At 34.5% G+C, this 21424-nt stretch overlaps 1 protein-coding gene across 3 annotated transcripts in view; it reads left to right on the plus strand.

The window, feature by feature from the left end:
- The window catches only part of LOC106073948 (uncharacterized), a 101623-nt gene that overhangs the window by 62139 nt on the left and 18060 nt on the right, over window positions 1-21424 (plus strand). For all 3 annotated transcript variants that reach the window (XM_056028252.1, XM_056028254.1, XM_056028253.1), the window contains 8 exons: window positions 143-364; window positions 8297-8518; window positions 12549-12680; window positions 13432-13569; window positions 15230-15367; window positions 17060-17197; window positions 18890-19027; window positions 20707-20844. In XM_056028252.1, the coding sequence (XP_055884227.1) occupies window positions 143-364; window positions 8297-8518; window positions 12549-12680; window positions 13432-13569; window positions 15230-15367; window positions 17060-17197; window positions 18890-19027; window positions 20707-20844 (1266 nt within the window). The remainder of the gene's footprint in view (window positions 1-142; window positions 365-8296; window positions 8519-12548; window positions 12681-13431; window positions 13570-15229; window positions 15368-17059; window positions 17198-18889; window positions 19028-20706; window positions 20845-21424) is intronic.

The raw sequence follows: 21424 nt of genomic DNA on the forward strand, positions 1-21424 counted from the left end.
TTTGTATAACCTAGACTACCATTTTTACTAAAACTAAAGTAATTAATTTGATTAAAATATTCCCCAGGTCCCTTTGCGCTTTTAATATAGATTATAAAACAAAGAAATAAGATAAAAATGTATTGTTTTGTATTTTTAACAGGACGAAATATGGCTTTGAAACAAATGACAGAGCAGACAGGAACTTATAGTGATCATAAAGGTTCTTATCCAGCCTCTCTAGCTGTGGATGGAAACAGCAACTCAAATTTTTATAATTTGAGTTGTACTCATACTTCAACGGTCAAAGCTGTGAATCTAGCGACCTGGAAATTAACGATGGAATTAGAACACAAAATTAACAGGATTACATTATATAACAGAGGTATTTATTTTTGTTAGTTGGACCATAGTATTATTATTGATTTCGATTTCTCCCCATTTTTTTATTCTTTAATCCTTCTTAGAGACAATTTTTTTTTAAAATTATAACAGACTTAAATATGATTTTAGGATTGTTACTATATATTTTTTTTCAAATTAAAAGACACATGTATTTTCAAAGTATTAATCATGTATTTTAAAATCCATGAAATTACGTTTGTTTACTTTAAGCATCTACCTTTAACCTTTTTTTTTTAGTACAAACACAAACACACACATACACACAAATATAATTTTGAGTGACACATTAACGATGGTTTATTTCTCCATAAAGATCCTTTGAGAAATTCTTTAATGTATCAAGGTTGCTAGCAAAAAAGTTAGGAGGGTGCTTATCAGGGAACTCATCTATGCTTTTGATGCAGCTATTCTGGCTGACTCTGATACTAAGCCTCAGACCCTATCTGCTGCTTGCCAGAAGTTCGACTTAAATATTAGTAATAAACTTAAAAATACTAGTTCAGAACACAAATACTGCATCACACGTGACCATCAATGGTCAACCATTGGAATGTGTTCACCATTTTTGCTATACTGGCTTCATCATATGCAATGATGCTCTACTGGATAAAGACATTACTACAGCAATGAGAATAATGTCACGGTTGCAAAAAAGAGTGTGGAACAATACCTTACTCACTAACAACACCAAAGTCTCAGTCTATCGGACCTGTGTGATGAGCACTTTGCTAAATTGAAGTGAAGCTTGGTCAACCTACTCATCTGATTTAAAAAAGCTGAATGTCTTCAACCTCCGATGCATAAGGCGAATCATTAAAATAAAGTGGCAAGATAAAATAACCAATGAGGAAGTGCTACAAAGAGCAGGGTGCCAGGACATCCGCTCTGTTATCAGACGCCTTGGCTGGCTTGGCCACGTTCGTAGAATGCCAGTAGGTCGACTTCCACAAGACATTCTGTATGGCGATCTAAAAGAAGGCAGGAGAGCCTCTGGTCGTCCACTTTTATGGTATACGGATGTATACAAACGCGACATGAAGCTCTTCAAAATTGACACTGGCAACTGGGAAAAGTGGCTCTGGATAGATCCACATGGAGAGCACAAAAGAAAGGGTCCAGGATTGCAGATTTCATACACAGCAGTAGAGAGAAGTGTGACAATGCAACGGCGCCTGGTGATTACATATACCTAACCTGTGACCATAGCTGTGCATCAAAGATTGGCCTCTTTAGTCACACAAGAAGTTGCAAAGGGAAAAGATCACCTTTCGAGACAAACGAAGAATGGTAGTGGACTACAGCCAAACTGTTAATCGGTTCACACTTCGGGATGCTTATCCCTTACCCCGAATTGATGATGGGATCTCTCAAATAGCTAAATACGAAATATTGAGCACCCTTGATCTTCGCAACGCATACCATCAGATCCCTCTAAGGAAGACTGATCGTCCTTATACTGCCTTTGAAGATTGGAGGAAAGTTATACCAATTCTGTAGGATACCCTTTGGAGTAACTAACGCGGTAGCCTGTTTTCAATGGACATTCGACAAGATCATAGAATAAGAGTCAATGGAGGGTACATATGCTTATATTGACAACATCACCATTTGTGGTAATGAGAGAAAAGAGCATGATAAAAATCTCCATAAATTTCTTGAAGCTATTAAAAAATTGAAGATTTACTGCTGCAGGGGTAAACGACTGTATAGAAAATACGAAAAACATGCATATATGTAACCCTGCCGGACCAAGTCTTTTCATTCTCACCTCTTGTAGTATTCAGGCGCGACCAAAACCTACAAGACATATTAGTACACACTAAACTCCACAATATTTCAAGTCAACCTGGCACTTGGCCATGTAAGCGACGTAATTGTCAGACCTGCAAACACTCGCTCGCCACCCCAACCATCACCTGTCCTAAAATGACCATCAAGATCTGTGGCAAATTTAACTGTAATAGTAGAGGAGTCATATGTGCTATAATATGCTCAAGGTGTCAGATGGTCTATATTGGAAACACAGGCAGGACCTTAAAAACACGACTCCAAGAACACCTTAGAGACATTCGTAACTTTGCAACAAAGCCCGTCTATACCGTCTCTATCCATTTTAATAACACACATCATAGTTGTACCACCGACCTCCTCGTCACTGCTATACAACAATGCAATGACAAAAACACCCGTCTGCAGATCGAAAACAAACTTATTTACATGTCAGGAACCCTCCAACCTAACGGGATCAACAACCAGCACACTTTTTTTTAATATGCGATGGGCACTTACACTAACCCCCCTTTTCCCATTCATCTTTGCCTGACATCTCCGCCCCCTTCCGTTTTCCCGCGCTTTTACACCAGCGTAGCTCATTTCTTTTCTGCCTCGATAGAGAACAACATCGGACAGATAAGTTAACTCAAGACTATTTTGTGTTCATTGTCTTTTTTTTTTGTTTTGTAGCTGATGAAGGCCTCGTGGCCCAAACGTCCTTTGTTTTACTTGGTCCGGCAGGGTTACATATATGCATGTTTTTCGTATTTTCTATACAGTTATTAAAAAATGGACTAACCCTTAATGAGGAAAAGTGTACATACGCTTCTTCAAGCATAAGATTACTAGGGTATGAAGTCTCCCATAATGAGATGAAGCCAGACCCCGACAGACTACTGCCGTTGCGTCAACTTCCTCCACCTGAGAACCTAAATGCACAAAGGCGAGCTGTTGGTCTATTCTCCCACTATGCTAACTGAATAAGACATTTCTCAGATAAGATGCATCATTTAGTAAGCAACAGAACTTTAGAGACTGCCAGTCAAAGATACATTTCAAGCGTTAAAAGAAGAACTAGAAATGGCTGTTGTCACTAATGTAGACCACAAAACGCCGCTAGAGGTTGAAACAGACGCATCGGATATCGATATATCCGCTACGTTGTCCCATAAAAAAAAGACCAGTTGTTTTCTTCTCCAGAACACTATCTTCTAGCAAGAGACTCAATCCTTCGTAGAGAACAAAGCAATATCTGTTGTTGAATCAATCAAGAAATGGAGACATTTTCTATTAGGGTCGCATTTCAAACTCACCACGGATGAAAGGTCCGTATCCTTCATGCTTTACCCTCGTCATCACGGTAAAATAAAAACGACAAAATTTAGAGGTGGAGAATATCAATGTACAGTTTTGATGTGTGTTACCGGCTGGGGGCTAACTACATGGCTGCCGAAGCTCTTTCTCGGGGATTCTGTGCAAGTACATACCACCCTTAAGTCTTTGAAATAACTTCACTCTTTGTCATCCTGGCATAGTGCGAATGCTCCATCTCTTCCGATTAAAGAATCTCTCGTATGCAGTTCAAGAAATAAGAACTGTAGCAAACAATTGCCTCATTAGTGGAACCTCGTTTTTATCAACCATCTGCCGGCAGCTTAGTAAAAGTCACATCACCATTCGAGAGACTTAGTGTTGACTTAAAGACACCACTCCCTTCTACAACTAAAAATAAATATTTGTTGACAATTTTTGATGAGTACTCAAGCTTTCGTTTTGCATATGCATGTCCTAACATATATACTCAAACAGTAATTAGATGCTTCACAAACCTATTCAGCATTTTCGTCACGCCCTCGTATTTACATTCCGACCGGGGATCAGCCTTGATATCTGAAGAGCTACGATCTTTCCTCAGGGGTAAAGGCATAGTAACTAGCAGAACTACCGCATATAATGCCAAAGGGAATGGTCAAGTAGAAAAATTGAAATCGACTCTCTGGAAGTGGATTCTTCTTTTCGTCAGGTCAAGAAGGCTACATAATACAGAATGAGAACTAGCCTTAAACAACGCTCTCCATTCAATTAGATCTCTACTATGTATTGCTTCAAACATGACGCCTCACGAAAGACTATTTTTCTAGAAAAGAAGGTCCGCCTGTGGTGTCTCTCTGCCGACCTGTTCCAGGGCCAGTCCTAATGAGTCCTGATGAGAAGGCATGCGAGGCAAAGCAAATGGGATCCTCTGGTAGATGAAGTGGAGCTTATTGAAGCAAATCAAAACTATGCCCACATAGTCTTCCAAATTGACATTATTTGGCTCCGAGAGGCGACTCATCTTCTGAGTCCGTAGGACATGATTTCGCTCCGAGAGGCGACTCATCTTCTGAATCCGTAGGACATGATTTCGCTCCGAGAGGCGACTCATCTTCTGAGTCCGTAGGACATGATTTCGCTCCGAGAGGCGACTCATCTTCTGAATCCGTAGGACATGATTTCGCTCCGAGAGGCGACTCATCTTCTGAGTCCGTAGGACATGATTTCGCTCCGAGAGACGTTGAAACATCTTCTGATGTCTCTCAACATCAATTGGCTCCTAGTAACACTGAGATTTCGCCGGGTGTTTCCCAACACTCTGTTCTTGTGTGTCAAAATGTCTTAATGTCCAGGTCAACTTGTGTGTGTGTACTGTGCTATATTTTAGAAAAATGTTTTGTCATTCTTGTTTAATAAAGCCTAGGATCAAGACATATCTTCTAGTTGTGTTTCATAAGGTTACTACACTTTGTTTCAATGTCCTCGCCTTAGTGAGGTTGAAGATTATAGAAAACATATAGCTCATACGTTTAGTTTGTTTTTCCAATTCAAAATTCTTCAAATTTGTTCAATATTTCTTCCATTCTTTTTTCTATCTCAATTTCAAAAACTTCATTTGCCTTCATATACTTTCATCAATTTTGTCCCTTTAATTTTTTTAAATTGTGGACATACTGACCTCTGATTTTTCAATCATTTTTTGTGGCTAACTTATAGCTTCGCCAGCTCCGGTAAAACATTAGTCTATATGAATCCTTGTTACCTTCTATCTCAATCAGCTCGTGCCTGGAAGAAAATTTCCAGCCGCCTTTGGAAGGTGTAATTAATGTATACTTATTATTGCAACTCTTTATCTCCGATTAATGATTACATCTTATCATTAATAATCTAATGCAAGTACGTTTAATAAGATAGTCGTTTAACAGTTAACGATAAGCTGATAATAATCCTGTAGCTTAAAGACCGAAAATCATGTGGGATTCCACGCACGCACGCCGACTTTCTAAACCTTAATGAAACCGTCATGGAAAGATAACTTTTATTTCTGCGAGTCGGGATAGAGTTACAACCCTAACTTTCGCGGCGACAGAGAGCGCGGCTTAGAAACAAAATAATTTTTTTTTCTCTGTGGGATACCTGTGACGAGGTACGTCCCCTCAAGACAGAACTGACCAGCGCGGAACTATCCCCCTCCCCCTTTTTACCACTAGTTAGCATTGTATAACCCCCTTTTAACACTAAACCGACCAGCGTAGAACACAAACATCCTATTACACCAAGGTTAGATCCAACCCCCAAATTATAGGCCATAAACACACATCCCAAATTACGCCCAAACGCCGAAACAAACGTACGCAGCCGTTAAGTCCAGGAACATTAAAATTGAAAGTTACTTACGCCGAAACAAACGTACGCAGCCGTTAAGTTCAGGAACATTAAAATTGAAAGTTACGCCCCAAACGCCAGAACAAACACACACAGTCGTAAAGTCCAGGGACATTAAAATTTGGTGTCCACGTACATCCCTTTCAGTGGACACTCCTAACGCCCAGAGCTATTCAAATCGTTCCCGTCCGCTGTACCATCGAGCGATGGTCCAGCCTGATAATTGTTGCATGGTTCCGCTTTCATCCTCCTTCGTCCCCCCCCCCCGGGTCTTGAGTGAGCCCCGAATGAAAAGATTGGTCCAATTTAACATTTCTAAACTCAAAAGACTCGCTGGCCGTTGGATTGTCACTACTCTAACATACCGCTCGGGAACCTATACAAGCCAGAGACGAAAGTTTCAGGTTAATGCCATTCTAGATCAGAATCACTGAGAAGTCAGAAGACTCTCAAGTCAACGATTCATTTAGGAACTTGTGTGTAAGGCAAAGCGGGTGAGTTGGAAAAACTTTATCATTAATATTTAGTGTGTCTTCGCCTGTAACATTTATGTTCATGTATCATTACCATGTTAACACTTGTTTGCTTCCGAATATTATATTTGTAAATCTCTATGAATATGTGTTGCTCATTAACTCGTCAATGTTGACTGTACTCCCAACGGTGGACATCCACCTTACAATTTAGTTAATCCTAATGTCTATTTATGCATTTGTTATTCATTCACAGTCATCTGGACCTACTCGCGTCTAGATTATTTCCTTACCTGTGCATATGTACCTGTATATGTGCACATATATATAGGCTACATATAATTATGCTTGTTTTCGCTATGCACATACTGTGCTGTTACCATGCATCCTTGGGCCCGAGAATCTGTCTCGCGGGTCTAGCCCACTATTTTCGGCTTGTCGGCCTGCATTGTTATGTGCCCTTTTATCCCCCCCCCCCCCTTCTTTCTTCTTGTCACGGTCCTCTGGTCACGAGCGACCGTGGACTTGTTTACCTGTGGGTCATTGAGGTCACAGGGGCTACAACCCTGTAATATGGTCCCCCTGTTTCCCTCCTCATTTATGCCCCCACCTTGTACATTTATATGTGTATTCGTAATATTGTTATTATATCATTTGTACAGCAATTATTATCAGACCTAGTGAAATGTTGTTAACATGTATCTTAGTTAGTCTGAGGGAGACGCTCCAATAAAGGATGCGCCCCTCGCCAACCAGCCTGTATGGTTTAATAATTCCGGCTCCTCTCATGTCTCATTTCATAGCCTCCTACACCAGGGCTGGCGTGTTTTGTTGTCTGAAGGCAGACCTCAGCAGTTCTCCACACATTCCCGTTGAGGGTGAGTCACTCACCACCCCCGACCAGAACTGAAGGCATTCCAGGCTGAAGTCCCAGGACCGGTCTGCACCTACTACAGGAGTAAGCCCACCGCGTGGTATCTTCATCCTCATCACACTAGTGCCTGCCTACCTGCAGGTCACCAGCAACTGGCTACAGCACAACGGAGCTTCAACTTACCCCACCCCGAAGGAGAACCTTGAATACAGATAAGTGAGAGACAGCCGAATAAGCAAACCATACACGAATTTTTATGAGCAACATCCCAGTGATGATATTATCTTAAAAGTTATCATAAAACCCTAAATCATTCTGTACATCCCCCCTTACTCGCTGATTGTATTTCTTCTTAATAATTCTTTATTAAATATTTGTTCTTTCCACAAAATCATTAAGCTTTGCGTTTTGCTTGTGCCTGTCTATGTGCCTATATAACTCCAACAAAATATTTACCACGTTGTGGCTCTAAGACTTTACCCCTAGAAGTCGCAGGCCATCGTCCCCATCGGGAAGTGCAAACGGACCGACCTGTGGACTCATTCCACCACAGTACCAACCATGCACGCTGACGCTCTTACCCTCTCCTGCTACTCCCGACCGCACCCGCGCCTTCCTCGCTCTCCAGGCATGCGCTTACAGTCGTTCGCCCAAAGCCACCCCATTTGGACCACAGTGTCATTAACTAAGTGTTCACTCGTCACTAACTAGCGGCGTATGCTACACCGCGGGTTCGCTCGTAATATTTTATTATCTTGAACGAAAGCAAATTTGCACATCATATGCTAATAATTCAAATAAGAAAACATGTTTTTTCAAATCACGACAGTGTTAAAAAATTAATGCTCCAGGGCTAGAAATGCCCCTAGAATCAATTTCTATTCCAATATTCTACATCTCATTAGTGCTGTTCTTCTTTGAATTGTCGCCAACATTTCTTCTGATGGCTTTATCATTTCGTTCTCTTTATATTTGTTTTAATCCTTAAACCATATCTTTAAAAAAAATACAAATTATAATTGGGAATAAGTATCATTACTTTTATTATAGACATTTCTAAAAAAAAATCAAAATAAATTTCTTAATTTTTCAGGAGGATATGAAAATTACAGACTAAAAAATTTTAAACTGGAAACTCTAGACTCAAAAAATAATATATTGTGGACGCACAATGATCTTTCCAACGTCTCAGATGTCTATAGGATCAATACAATGGAACAGCACTCAGTCAAGGCAATAAGGATTTCAGTCACAAACATTGATTATTATTCAAAGTGTCCTATCCTTACATTATGTGAAGTCCTTGTTTTTGGGGGTAAGTTCATTTTCCATAATCATAAAATTGTTCAACTTGAAATTTGTTGAAAAGAATTAATAAACAACCAAAAAATCATTCTATATGACAAATACATTTTTTTATAGCCCAAGAAAGATAAAATGCTTACTTTATTTTCTTATCGAATTTCGGATTTACAAATCAATAGTAATTAACTGTACACATTTTTTTTTAAATTAAAAAAAAAATATATAACATAAGTTACATTTTCATCGACAGTATATAATTTTTTTAAAATTTTTGAACACTTTTTAACATAAACACTACTGTAACAATAGATTTGTATACATTATACAATGAGATTGCTTAGATTGTGGTTTGGATAGTGATATTATAATTTTGAACATATCTCACTTTAAATTAAAGTCTTATTAATCAAACAAATTCGCACTTTAAAAAAAATATATAATAAAAATTAATTCCAGAACTTGGAACTTCCAATTTACTTTTAGACTGTGCATCGTAATTTCTCCCTACAGAATTTTTACTTAATTGGATAGACCTGCTGTTATTTAATGGGCCACTGAAACATCACATTCACGCAACCATATCATTTTTCTTCCACCTACATTATATTGTTACGACCCTGTTGGCGGCGCAAAAGGGTTAACTATAGGCTCAGCTGACACACCCGTGAATCACTCAGGTCAGCGGGGCCATGGACAAGGGACAGTACTACGATTACACGCAAATATGACCAATGTTATGGTCATGTGATCGAAAGCCTGCCGTACGAGTGACACAGTGTGTAAGAAAGCGGCAGTTCAAGACCGGAGAGCGTTGAGACCAGGACTGTTAGTTGGCCATGAAGTCGGTCCTTGTCGAGTCCTCAAGTGTTATGTACGAGTCTAGGAAGAAATAGAGACAGTAGAGTTGTATACGGTGATGTACAGTTTAACATTCGTAGTAGCTTATTGTGTTGCCAATTGTGTCGTATTGGCTGTCTTCTACTTATTCACTCATTATTAAAGTACCAGATTATTGTGGAGCTCTTGTTGGCAGGTTCTTGATGTGTTGATGTGTTGTGTTGTGTTTAGCAGTGTTTATAGAAGGCCGGAGTAGAAGAGAACCGTAACAATATTTTGACCTTGACCTCAACCCCCTCATGTTGGTTAATTGTACTTTTAAACCTTTAATCTTAATACAAGCAGTGTACGACATTACACACCCGAATACATTTCTGTATAACATCAGTTTCAAGCCTAGAGTAAAAATGCATTTGCCAAACGTCACAATTAAATGCCAAATTTTTCTTTACGGTTCTACATATTTTTTTTCTAAATAAAAAGAAATATCAATTTGATTTTGTTATTCTAATAACTTATCTCAGCTATTTTAATGTTGCGAAATAACAATATCTCTTTCCCTGCTCTCTCTCTCTCTCTCTCTCTCTCTCTCTCTCTCTCTATTTCACTCTCTGTCTTTCTCTTTTGAAAAAAGAGAAAAAAAAAAAAACAACTCCAGATCTATCTAAATAACTCACTTTAAAGTTTTAAAATGTTCACTTACAAAACAATTTACTGGAAGTACAAATTTCGTGATATTTTTAAATGCTTTATATTAAGACCTTGGTCTTTTATGGAAATGGAGAAAATAAAATACAAAGGTTTGTCAGAAAGCTTGCGCTGTTTGTGAATAGGTTGCGATTCAGTCCAAAACCGTTCTAAGTAGGCAACTATTCTCCTATAGTCTAGAAAAATATCCTCTTGTGTCGCGTCGTTCATATCTTTTGTGTAATACTATTGTTGCTGTCGGAATATTGGAATATCTATACTGTCCATATCAGCATTCGCAACAAAATCGCTCTTTGTCGCGCAGTCTCGCCACCGAATGTCCATGATGGAGCGAAAACATCTTTGGTGAAAGTGTCCAAGAAGTCTTAGGTTGTTTTGTTTTTTTTTTTTTGCATAGTACCCATGTCAGAGATCCGCATGGAAGGGTTTAGACCACCTCTTGAGTTGATTGTCATGCAATTAACTTCTCTCCTCTGTTCCAAGAAATTGGTCACCATGACCCTGCTCTACATGTTTCTGAAATCTAAAAGAAACTATATGCAACAGCTGCAACATAAAAGCTTTTTTTTTTATAAATATTTTAAACAATGTTTATATAAGTTGGTCAGTTTATTGAGATAGGGGGACAATTGCATCCATTGCTTTCTCCACCTATCTCTATGAGTAGGGAGTGGGCGGGAAACTGTGCGAAGGTGCGTTCCTGTTAGTGGAGAACTTGCTTCGTCTTAGAATATTCACAAAACATTTTTTATATGAATATACTATTACCCAATTTTTACAGGGCCGGCATTAAGTATGTGAAGGCCCCAAGACAGGAATTTTGTGGAGGACCCTTCACTTTTTCAAAAGCTTTAATAAAATTCCATTTATGAATAAAAAGTATTATATCTGAAAACATGATACATTGAATCTCACTTTCGATTCTTTTTACAATGCATATTTTAGTTTAAGTAAGTTTATACATTTGAGATTGTGGAGGGTAAGGGCCTTGTAGACACAGTGCCGTAATTCCCCAGCTGCATTTATATATTACAAATATGCCTTAAGCTGAAACTTCTTTATCAAAACAGTATTGCCAGTTCACGTAAGGTATAAAGTGTTAGCGTTAAAATGCGAAAAAAAAATAAGTTTATGATACGTAGAATTTCGTAATAATATTTATGTATATTCGTATTACACAAATAACAAACTAGTGTTTAAGAGGAAAGACATATTAGGAACTTCATTTATTACGTACTAGCAGAGTTGCAGTAACGCGCTAGTGTTAAAATGTACATATAATACCATTATGTTACAATTGATCTTGTTTCTTGTTAGTCATCGGGGTTTTAGCCCTCCACCTGCACTCCTTAAATCCGTCCATTATTATTATTTAAATATAAATCTAGTTTCATTAAATGTCGGATGTGGTACTTCATTATCAAAAAAAAATTGCCGTCATTAATTACTCTATAATAAGCATAAATTGCCATTAATAACAATAGCAAATATCTAGATTTTTTTTAAACATACAATACACAAAAAAAATCTATACCGATAGTGAGCTGTTAATATGGTAGCTTGCTATTTAGCTGCTTTGTCTAAAGTTAATTCCTAGTAGCTAGGCCTATTGTTAAAGAGCTAATTGTTGCCCGTATTTATTTGCTGCGCTACATCAATGGTTTGCAGCTTTTCCTCTCTCATCCCTTTTTTTTTTTGGGTAAGCATTGTTCATGAATACATTGAATAGAGGAGGGGAGGAAGGAGCGAAAACAAATGGGAGTGCCTTCCAACGTTCCTGCCGACCTGCAAAATGATTTCACGAAACAATTTCAAAGACATCAAAGCAGGGATTAAAATTCTTGCCGATCGTACAAAGCAAAAAGTCAGGTCTAACGTATTACAACTGATAAAAAATACAGTTAATAGTATAAAGTTTTTATATGTATGTTGAATTTCAAACAAATATAATTGTCTAAAAAAGAAAACATGCTTGGTCATCTGTTTCTTGCCGCTGCCAGTATTTTTTATAAATTGTCTGAATTAAGACAAAATCTCTGATTTCGACTAGACCGGCCCATTTGGTACGGCTCGCCAGGCATTTGACGATTGCACATATTGACAAGACACTTATCAATAAAACAAATCCTATAAGAAAATGCAGCTAAACAATTAATTAATAGGAATAAAATATTTTATCTGATACCAACAATAGAATGTTTTAAAAGTATTCATATATATGGCTAAATAATTAGGATTTCGTCCCCTTAGATAATTGATTACGTTATTTCTCCCACATTATCGGATCAAATTAAAACTATAGACAATTACTTATAGTACCAAAAAAAAATGAATTAATTAAACAATTAACTAAATAATCGAATCATTTTTGAGAATTTATTAATTTGTTTGATATTAAATAAAGGTAATAACTTGTACATTCATAAGATTTATAGTTGTAAGTTCTATTTTTTTTCTTCTTTTCTTCGTTTTTATTTATTTGTATTAATCCTCAGACTGTGATGCAGGTACATGGGGGCCTGGATGTGAGAGAACCTGCCCTAAAGAATGTAAAAGTTTATGTCATCAAGAAACAGGGAAATGCTACCAATGCATTGGATATCAGAATCCTCCATATTGTAGTTTGGGTAGGTCGAAATCACACTAAATCAATAATATGATCACGAAGTTAATGTGTCTGCGAACTACTGACAAAAGTGACTCAAGCCAATTACACAGGTCAACGGCTGTCAATGAACAAGCGTAGTACAACTAATACACACAAATATGACACGTGTTTTGGTCATGTGAACAAATGCCTTCACAGACGATAGACAGTGTGTAAAAATAGTGTCCAGAACAGAAAGGCAGTAAGGATAGTGCGGAAGTTCTGTTAAGTGTTAGAAAACATTTAAAGTTAGTGTAGCCAATTGTGTTGTATTGGCTGTTGATGTATATGTAGTTAAACCGCCACATTGTTATTTTTAACTCTTGATGTCAAGTTCTTCTATTAGATGTGCAGTGTTTTTGAGCATTGTTTACAGAAAGAAATTATAGAAAAGATTTTAACAATATTATGAGATATATAGATATAGATATATATATATATATAAATAAATATATATATATATATATATATATATATATATATATTTATTTATATAAATATATATATATATATATATATATATATATATATATATATATATATATATATATATATATATATATATATATATATTACTTAGTATATGATGAAGAAAATAAAATTTTTAATAGTTTACATTATTAAAAAAATCTGTAACCTTTCACAAATTTCGAAGCAAATAGAAAAAAAAATATTGTGGTTAAACTCATTTTTACTATTACAAAAGAAATAAAAAACATGCCTTCTTTCAGGCTGCCTTGAAGAGAAGTGGGGATTCAACTGTTTATCAAACTGCAGTGATTCTTGTTTCAACCACTCATGTAATAGTATATCAGGCATTTGTGATAATGGTTGTTATGGATTCATGAATCCACCTAGCTGTACCGAAGGTAATAATTAAAATTAGTAAGTAGATGAAAAAAAAGGGCAAAATTCTAATGTAGAACGATTCAAAATATGTGACAATATGCAATTAGTTCTTAACAGTGTAACTATCGCACCACTTGGATAGTCTTGTTCTATTGTCTAAAAGGCTTACACCTGGGAAAATAACTAACTCTCCATAGCTAAAATTTGTTGTGGCTGGCACTTATCTCGTTGATCTGTCCATATAAACCTTAATGGTATCTTTCAGTAATAGGACTATGGTTTGTCTTGGAGAGATATTGAGTAAGTTGTTTGTACATTTCTTATTTACCTTTGGGTTATTCAATATTTTTTGCCTTTTTGACAGCTCAAGAACAGTTACTGGGTAAAAAGTTTAATTAAGAGAGAAGCTATTTCTAGTGGGTGATGTGGCAAAGCTATTGAGACATTCCTAGTGCTTTTATGCATAGAGTATGTCCTTTAAAGTTGGATCCTACCCAACCAGTAGTTGTCTAGGTGTCTGAGTGGGCTACTGTCTTCAAGTCTTTCTTGGCTTAATTTTTTAAAAATACAATAATATTTGACATTACATGAACAAGTCTTCCAAAATCGATAGATTTTCCAGTCTATTCTTTTGCAAACTTTCCATTTTTTATTAGTTATATTTTCTAATGTTTGTGACAACTAAATCAAAGTTTAGTATAAGTAATGATAAACGCTTGATAAAATTTTAGAAAAAATCTTTTAAAATCAAAAATACAATTAGCCTACTAATCATTATATAATTCTTTTGATCTCTTCTTCTTTTACATAAACATATTCAAGTAAGCTATTGTTAATTTGGGTAAATTTACAAAAATGCATTTTTGTTTTTACAATAAAAAAATATTTCTTTAATATCTTGCAACAAATCATATGTATATAACAATGATTGACTAAAAACTAGATAATAATTAAAAGTTTCAGTACCAATATAATGCCTAATTTTTGTTGTAACTAAAGTAGCGTTCTGATATGGTTAATGTGTGTGCGACCTACTGACACAAGTGACTCAGGTAAATTACACAGGTTAATGGCTGTCAATAGACAAGCCTTGTACAACTAATACACGCAAATATGACCTGTGTTTTGGTCATGTGATCGATTGCCTTCACAGACTAGAGACAGTGTGTAAGAAACAGTTGTGTCCAGAACAGCAAGGCAGTAAGGATAGTGCGGTACAAAATGAGTCCTCAAAAATGTAGCTGTATGGATTTAGGTGTAGAGAGTAAAAGAATTGTAGAATTTACTAGGCAGTTCTGTTAAGTGTTAGAAAACATTTAAAGTTAGTGTAGCCAATTGTGTTGTATTGGCTGTTGATGTATATGTAGTTAAACCGCCACATTGTTATTTTAAACTCTTGATGTCAAGTTCTTCTATTAGATGTGCAGTGTTTTTGAGCATTGTTTGCAGAAAGAAATTATAGAAAAGATTTTAACAATATTATGAGATATATATATATATATATATATAAATATATATATATTACTTAGTATATGATGAAGAAAATAAAATTTTTAATAGTTTACATTATAAAAAAAATCTGTAACCTTTAACAAATTTTGAAGCAAATAGAAAAAAAAATATTGTGGTTAAACTCATTTTTACTATTACAAAAGAAATAAAATACATGCCTTCTTTCAGGCTGCCTTGAAGAGAAGTGGGGATTCAACTGTTTATCAAACTGCAGTGATTCTTGTTTCAACCACTCATGTAATAGTAAATCAGGCATTTGTGATAATGGTTGTTATGGATTCATGAATCCACCTAGTTGTACCGAAGGTAATTATTAAAATTAGTAAGTAGATGAAAAAAAAAGGGCAAATTTCTAATGTAGAACGATTCAAAATATGTGACAATATGCAATTAGTTCTTAACAGTGTAACTATCGCACCACTTGGATAGTCTTGTTCTATTGTCTAAAAGGCTTACATCTGGGAAAATAACTAACTCTCCATAGCTAAAATTTGTTGTGGCTGGCACTTATCTCGTTGATCTGTCCATATAAACCTTAATGGTATCTTTCAGTAATAGGACTATGGTTTGTCTTGTAGAGATATTGAGTAAGTTGTTTGTACATTTCTTATTTACCTTTGGGTAATTCAATATTTTTTGCCTTTTTGACAGCTCAAGAACAGTTACTGGGTAAAACGTTTAATTAAGAGAGAAGCTATTTCTAGTGGGTGATGTGGCAAAGCTATTGAGACATTCCTAGTGCTTTTATGCATAGAGTATGTCCTTTAAAGTTGGATCCTACCCAACCAGTAGTTGTCTAGGTGTCTGAGTGGGCTACTGTCTTCAAGTCTTCCTTGGCTTAATTTTTAAAATATACAATAATATTTGACATTACATGAACAAGTCTTCCAAAATCGATAGATTTTCCAGTCTATTCTTTTGCAAACTTTCCATTTTTTATTAGTTATATTTTCTAATGTTTGTGACAACTAAATCAAAGTTTAGTATAAGTAATGATAAACGCTTGATAAAATTTTAGAAAAAATCTTTTAAAATCAAAAATACAATTAGCCTACTAATCATTATATAATTCTTTTGATCTCTTCTTCTTTTACATAAACATATTCAAGTAAGCTATTGTTAATTTGGGTAAATTTACAAAAATGCATTTTTGTTTTTACAATAAAAAAATATTTCTTTAATATCTTGCAACAAATCATATGTATATAACAATGATTGACTAAAAACTAGATAATAATTAAAAGTTTCAGTACCAATATAATGCCTAATTTTTGTTGTAACTAAAGTAGCGTTCTGATAGGGTTAATGTGTGTGCGACCTACTGACACAAGTGACTCAGGTAAATTACACAGGTTAATGGCTGTCAATAGACAAGCCTTGTACAACTAATACACGCAAATATGACCTGTGTTTTGGTCATGTGATCGATTGCCTTCACAGACTAGAGACAGTGTGTAAGAAACAGTTGTGTCCAGAACAGCAAGGCAGTAAGGATAGTGCGGTACAAAATGAGTCCTCAAAAATGTAGCTGTATGAATTTAGGTGTAGAGAGTAAAAGAATTGTAGAATTTACTAGGCAGTTCTGTTAAGTGTTAGAAAACATTTTAAGTTAGTGTAGCCGATTGTATTGTATTGGCTGTTGATGTATATGTAGTTAAACCGCCACATTAATATTTTAAACTCTTGATGTCAAGTTCTTCTATTAGATGTGCAGTGTTTTTGAGCATTGTTTGCAGAAAGAAATTATAGAAAAGATTTTAACAATATTATGAGATATATATATATATATATATATATATATATATATAAATATATATATATATATAAATATATATATATTACTTAGTATATGATGAAGAAAATAAAATTTTTAATAGTTTACATTATAAAAAAAATCTGTAACCTTTAACAAATTTTGAAGCAAATAGAAAAAAAAAATATTGTGGTTAAACTCATTTTTACTATTACAAAAGAAATAAAATACATGCCTTCTTTCAGGCTGCCTTGAAGAGAAGTGGGGATTCAACTGTTTATCAAACTGCAGTGATTCTTGTTTCAACCACTCATGTAATAGTAAATCAGGCATTTGTGATAATGGTTGTTATGGATTCATGAATCCACCTAGTTGTACCGAAGGTAATTATTAAAATTAGTAAGTAGATGAAAAAAAAAGGGCAAATTTCTAATGTAGAACGATTCAAAATATGTGACAATATGCAATTAGTTCTTAACAGTGTAACTATCGCACCACTTGGATAGTCTTGTTCTATTGTCTAAAAGGCTTACACCTGGGAAAATAACTAACTCTCCATAGCTAAAATTTGTTGTGGCTGGCACTTATCTCGTTGATCTGTCCATATAAACCTTAATGGTATCTTTCAGTAATAGGACTATGGTTTGTCTTGTAGAGATATTGAGTAAGTTGTTTGTACATTTCTTATTTACCTTTGGGTAATTCAATATTTTTTGCCTTTTTGACAGCTCAAGAACAGTTACTGGGTAAAACGTTTAATTAAGAGAGAAGCTATTTCTAGTGGGTGATGTGGCAAAGCTATTGAGACATTCCTAGTGCTTTTATGCATAGAGTATGTCCTTTAAAGTTGGATCCTACCCAACCAGTAGTTGTCTAGGTGTCTGAGTGGGCTACTGTCTTCAAGTCTTCCTTGGCTTAATTTTTAAAAAATACAATAATATTTGACATTACATGAACAAGTCTTCCAAAATCGATAGATTTTCCAGTCTATTCTTTTGCAAACTTTCCATTTTTTATTAGTTATATTTTCTAATGTTTGTGACAACTAAATCAAAGTTTAGTATAAGTAATGATAAACGCTTGATAAAATTTTAGAAAAAATCTTTTAAAATCAAAAATACAATTAGCCTACTAATCATTATATAATTCTTTTGATCTCTTCTTCTTTTACATAAACATATTCAAGTAAGCTATTGTTAATTTGGGTAAATTTACAAAAATGCATTTTTGTTTTTACAATAAAAAAATATTTCTTTAATATCTTGCAACAAATCATATGTATATAACAATGATTGACTAAAAACTAGATAATAATTAAAAGTTTCAGTACCAATATAATGCCTAATTTTTGTTGTAACTAAAGTAGCGTTCTGATAGGGTTAATGTGTGTGCGACCTACTGACACAAGTGACTCAGGTAAATTACACAGGTTAATGGCTGTCAATAGACAAGCCTTGTACAACTAATACACGCAAATATGACCTGTGTTTTGGTCATGTGATCGATTGCCTTCACAGACTAGAGACAGTGTGTAAGAAACAGTTGTGTCCAGAACAGCAAGGCAGTAAGGATAGTGCGGTACAAAATGAGTCCTCAAAAATGTAGCTGTATGAATTTAGGTGTAGAGAGTAAAAGAATTGTAGAATTTACTAGGCAGTTCTGTTAAGTGTTAGAAAACATTTAAAGTTAGTGTAGCCGATTGTATTGTATTGGCTGTTGATGTATATGTAGTTAAACCGCCACATTAATATTTTAAACTCTTGATGTCAAGTTCTTCTATTAGATGTGCAGTGTTTTTGAGCATTGTTTGCAGAAAGAAATTATAGAAAAGATTTTAACAATATTATGAGATATATATAGATATATATATATATATATATATATATATAAATATATATATATATATATATATATATATTACTTAGTATATGATGAAGAAAATAAAATTTTTAATAGTTTACATTATAAAAAAAATCTGTAACCTTTAACAAATTTTGAAGCAAATAGAAAAAAAAAATATTGTGGTTAAACTCGTTTACTATTACAAAAGAAATAAAATACATGCCTTCTTTCAGGCTGCCTTGAAGAGAAGTGGGGATTCAACTGTTTATCAAACTGCAGTGATTCTTGTTTCAACCACTCATGTAATAGTAAATCAGGCATTTGTGATAATGGTTGTTATGGATTCATGAATCCACCTAGTTGTACCGAAGGTAATTATTAAAATTAGTAAGTAGATGAAAAAAAAAGGGCAAATTTCTAATGTAGAACGATTCAAAATATGTGACAATATGCAATTAGTTCTTAACAGTGTAACTATCGCACCACTTGGATAGTCTTGTTCTATTGTCTAAAAGGCTTACACCTGGGAAAATAACTAACTCTCCATAGCTAAAATTTGTTGTGGCTGGCACTTATCTCGTTGATCTGTCCATATAAACCTTAATGGTATCTTTCAGTAATAGGACTATGGTTTGTCTTGTAGAGATATTGAGTAAGTTGTTTGTACATTTCTTATTTACCTTTGGGTAATTCAATATTTTTTGCCTTTTTGACAGCTCAAGAACAGTTACTGGGTAAAACGTTTAATTAAGAGAGAAGCTATTTCTAGTGGGTGATGTGGCAAAGCTATTGAGACATTCCTAGTGCTTTTATGCATAGAGTATGTCCTTTAAAGTTGGATCCTACCCAACCAGTAGTTGTCTAGGTGTCTGAGTGGGCTACTGTCTTCAAGTCTTCCTTGGCTTAATTTTTAAAAAATACAATAATATTTGACATTACATGAACAAGTCTTCCAAAATCGATAGATTTTCCAGTCTATTCTTTTGCAAACTTTCCATTTTTTATTAGTTATATTTTCTAATGTTTGTGACAACTAAATCAAAGTTTAGTATAAGTAATGATAAACGCTTGATAAAATTTTAGAAAAAATCTTTTAAAATCAAAAATACAATTAGCCTACTAATCATTATATAATTCTTTTGATCTCTTCTTCTTTTACATAAACATATTCAAGTAAGCTATTGTTAATTTGGGTAAATTTACAAAAATGCATTTTTGTTTTTACAATAAAAAAATATTTCTTTAATATCTTGCAACAAATCATATGTATATAACAATGATTGACTAAAAACTAGATAATAATTAAAAGTTTCAGTACCAATATAATGCCTAATTTTTGTTGTAACTAAAGTAGCGTTCTGATAGGGTTAATGTGTGTGCGACCTACTGACACAAGTGACTCAGGTAAATTACACAGGTTAATGGCTGTCAATAGACAAGCCTTGTACAACTAATACACGCAAATATGACCTGTGTTTTGGTCATGTGATCGATTGCCTTCACAGACTAGAGACAGTGTGTAAGAAACAGTTGTGTCCAGAACAGCAAGGCAGTAAGGATAGTGCGGTACAAAATGAGTCCTCAAAAATGTAGCTGTATGAATTTAGGTGTAGAGAGTAAAAGAATTGTAGAATTTACTAGGCAGTTCTGTTAAGTGTTAGAAAACATTTAAAGTTAGTGTAGCCAATTGTGTTGTATTGGCTGTTGATGTATATGTAGTTAAACCGCCACATTGTTATTTAAAACTCTTGATGTCAAGTTCTTCTATTAGATGTGCAGTGTTTTTGAGCATTGTTTGCAGAAAGAAATTATAGAAAAGATTTTAACAATATTATGAGATATATATATATATATATATATATATATATATATATATATATATATATATATATTACTTAGTATATGATAAAGAAAATAAAATTTTTAATAGTTTACATTATAAAAAAAATCTGTAACCTTTCACAAATTTTGAAGCAAATAGAAAAAAAAATATTGTGGTTAAACTCATTTTTACTATTACAAAAGAAATAAAATACATGCCTTCTTTCAGGCTGCCTTGAAGAGAAGTGGGGATTCAACTGTTTATCAAACTGCAGTGATTCTTGTTTCAACCACTCATGTAATAGTAAATCAGGCATTTGTGATAATGGTTGTTATGGATTCATGAATCCACCTAGCTGTACCGAAGGTAATTATTAAAATTAGTAAGTAGATGAAAAAAAAAGGGCAAATTTCTAATGTAGAACGATTCAAAATATGTGACAATATGCAATTAGTTCTTAACAGTGTAACTATCGCACCACTTGGATAGTCTTGTTCTATTGTCTAAAAGGCTTACACCTGGGAAAATAACTAACTCTCCATAGCTAAAATTTGTTGTGGCTGGCACTTATCTCGTTGATCTGTCCATATAAACCTTAATGGTATCTTTCAGTAATAGGACTATGGTTTGTCTTGTAGAGATATTGAGTAAGTTGTTTGTTCATTTCTTATTTACCTTTGGGTTATTCAATGTTTTTCCGATTAGATGTGTGGTGTTTTTAAGCAGTGTTTGCAGTAAGAAATTATAGAAAAGATTTTTACAATAATTTAATGTATATATATATATATTCATATGAATAAGTAGATTAAAATAACTAACTTCCCATAGCTTAAGTTTATTCTTTCGTATAAACCTTAATGGTATCTTTCGGTAATATGGTTTGTCTCGTAGAGATATTAAGTAGGTCTTTTGTACATTTCTAGTGCTTTTTGCATAAAGGATGTCC

Source organism: Biomphalaria glabrata, chromosome 5 (genome assembly GCF_947242115.1).
Source record: "Biomphalaria glabrata chromosome 5, xgBioGlab47.1, whole genome shotgun sequence".
NCBI classification, from domain to species: Eukaryota; Metazoa; Mollusca; class Gastropoda; family Planorbidae; genus Biomphalaria; species Biomphalaria glabrata.